We start from the raw sequence: 2837 nt of genomic DNA on the forward strand, positions 1-2837 counted from the left end.
CGCCCGAAACACTCATGCAATTTCTTTGTTGTAATGTAGCCGAATCATGCGTTTTTTATGTCGCCCACTGCGTGATGGCATATTTCTCCTCTACCCAAATGGCTTCTTCAGAGAATGGCTACAAAACACCACAAGCCATACAAGAGAAAACACGGTGCCCTCTTTTCTATTTTTAGCTTAATATTAGCACAATTTAACACTGATTTATTTGCATACATATGTATATTACTGGTGTTCATTTAAGATAAACATCTGTTGGGCAACAGACATCTCCATAACCTTAAAGATGAGTTCACATCTCTCTCTCTCTCTCTCTCTCTCTCTGAGGACAAGGCCTTCCTCTGACGTGACAACAGCAACCACTATAGGAACTGACACTCTAAACAGAAAAAGTAGGCCCTATGTTCAGCAACACTGTAACACTTATCTGTGAGTGTTTTGAAATTCAAAAAGGCTTAAAATACACAGCGACCTCAATTAACATTTAGTTATAATGTTTATCGATGATCACTGTTGATAATGCTCATTGCTTTACCCAACAAATTAACTTGGAGTAACCTAACTTTTATCACATGGTTTGGCTTCACAAATGTCCCCAGTATTTAGATATCTATTAGGCTAAATACTCTGAACCATATTAATTAATGATATATTACTCGATGCAATACAATCTTAACAAGATATTTTCCAAGCAGTTGTCATTTTTAGTTAAACAATATTTATTTTTGTTGAAAAACAAACCGTGTAAAAATATCACACTCCGAGTATACAATACTTGCCAAATAGTGTACAATGCTTTATTACGGAAACACACTGCATAAAAAATGTTTGACTTTCAACTTCGTTTTTTTTTCATAACAAAGAACAAATCAAAACAGGAAAAATGTTTCAATTTGTCAAACTAGAAAAAAACATCGGTGTTTTGACACAAAATACATTGTTTTAAACAAGTGACATTTTAATAACCTGTTAATAATGTCGTTATCCTGAGGCGCCCTAGACAGTGATGTACGTATCACTTAATAACGTAAGTTCGTGGGGGATAGAAATTAGACGAACACTAAACTGTTAACATAAATATTTATATTTATATGTTTTTTTCACAGCATGAATATAGGCACGAGTTGTGTTAACGTCCGTCATTCAGCTGTTTGCAAACAAGAAAGAACAATACAAAAATAATCCTACCTTTAACACAGGGGCGTTTTTGATTTTGTCTCTTTAAAACTGTGAAGTTACACAACCAATTAACAGCCGCTAGTGCTGCTGACAATCCGGTTGGAAAAGTTCTCGACCACTGAGTGTAATGCTGTCCCACCGTGCACTACTCCCGGTAGCGGAGGCGCCGGGTTTGGCGAATGCCGCGTCGCAAGTGAGGACGGTAACACCGGGATCACCGGAGAAGTCCGCGAGGCACAGTGCGAGTGCGCGGGGCTCACTGAGCTCCCGATGATGCTTTCTATGGAGAACGGGGATCGGTGGACCGGAGAACCGGACTTAGCCGTAGTCTGTACGGGGGAGGAGAGGCTAGGACTGAGAGGGGGGTAAAAGCGGGACCTGGCCAACTCCGTGCTCGTGGGCATCAGAGAGGGCGCGGGGATAAGGGTTCCGCCGTGAGAGTGGCGGGACGACTGCTGCTGCTGTTGCTGCTGCTGCTGGAAAGCGAACAACGCTGAGTGCGTGTGGTACGACTGCAGCTGGAGCCCGTAGCCGCAGCCGTAGGGTCCGTAACCGTATGCGGCAGCAGCGGGGAGAAAACCACCATGGTCTCGGAGCAGGTCAGGCGCTTGCTGGCGCTTGAAACGCTTCCGACGGCGCAGAAAGCTCCCGTTATCGAACATGTCGGCCGACTCCGGGTCCAGAGTCCAATAGTTACCCTTCCCGGGGTTCCCTGGCTCCCGCGGGATCTTCACAAAACAGTCATTCAGTGACAAGTTGTGGCGGATGGAGTTTTGCCACGCAGGGAACTTTTCCCGATAGTACGGAAAGCGGTTGCTGATAAAGTCGCAGATTTCACTGAGCGTGAGGCGCTTCTTGGGACTCTGGAGGATTGCCATGGTGATAAGGGCGATGTAGGAGTACGGGGGTTTCACCAGGGTGTTCTTGGCTGGCTTGTACGGATCCCGGGCGACAGATGAGTCTCCGCACGGCGGGGAGGAGGACAGCAGGATGTCGTCTTGCATCTGCGCCACCTCATCCACGTAGGAGCGCGTACGACTGTCTGCATCCTCACCCTCACCCACCACATCGATGTCGGTCTCTTCCGAGAGCACGGAGGCATCCGACATCTCGGAGCTCAAAGTCATGGCTCTCACGGCCGCGTGCTCCCAGGGCGCTACGGCGGAGATAGAACGCGCGTGCTGCTTACCCTGTATGTGTGTCCACTGATGGAAAGGCTCATAGGATGCGATGAGTGCCGAGGAGAGCCGAGCTGTGCTTGGGCCCCCCGTGTGCCATGGGCTTGGTTGCCTGCCTGTCGTGTAGTTGTTCTGCACAGAAAGGCAGAGAAGTAGGCAGCATCCGTACGCTAATTTAAGATACTGTGGGGGAGACCTGGAAAAGGCCAAACTAGGATTCCAAAGAGGGCGGTTCTATCCAGCGTCTATATACCAGCTTCACGATCACATGGTCTCGGGACGTCACCACAGCAAGTGAAGAGAGAAAAAAATAAGCCCAAAACGCCTTTGAGAAATACCTAAAAAGCTGTAGCGGATGAGAAAAAAGTTCGGCTGGCTTTAAGGTGGTCATCCCAGCACAGTAATAGGAGGAACCGTTCGGTCCAATTAGCGTCTTAAAAAAGACTGCACAGTATGTTAGAAGATTTAAAGAAGCCCTTC

General features: G+C 47.0%; 1 protein-coding gene across 1 annotated transcript; it reads right to left on the reverse strand.

The window, feature by feature from the left end:
* Window positions 1-750: 750 nt before the first annotated feature.
* On the reverse strand, window positions 751-2605 carry foxd1 (forkhead box D1). Its single transcript, XM_048259221.1, has one exon. The coding sequence runs from the start codon at window positions 2304-2306 to the stop codon at window positions 1248-1250; it is 1059 nt and encodes a 352-aa protein (XP_048115178.1). The 5' UTR covers window positions 2307-2605; the 3' UTR covers window positions 751-1247.
* Window positions 2606-2837: the final 232 nt, after the last annotated feature.

Source organism: Alosa alosa, chromosome 12, assembly GCF_017589495.1.
Source record: "Alosa alosa isolate M-15738 ecotype Scorff River chromosome 12, AALO_Geno_1.1, whole genome shotgun sequence".
Lineage (NCBI taxonomy): Eukaryota > Metazoa > Chordata > Actinopteri > Clupeiformes > Clupeidae > Alosa > Alosa alosa.

Excerpts from the sequence above, each read along its gene's own strand:
- foxd1 (XM_048259221.1), bottom strand. The coding sequence starts at position 2,306 with ATGACTTTGAGCTCCGAGATGTCGGATGCCTCCGTGCTCTCGGAAGAG.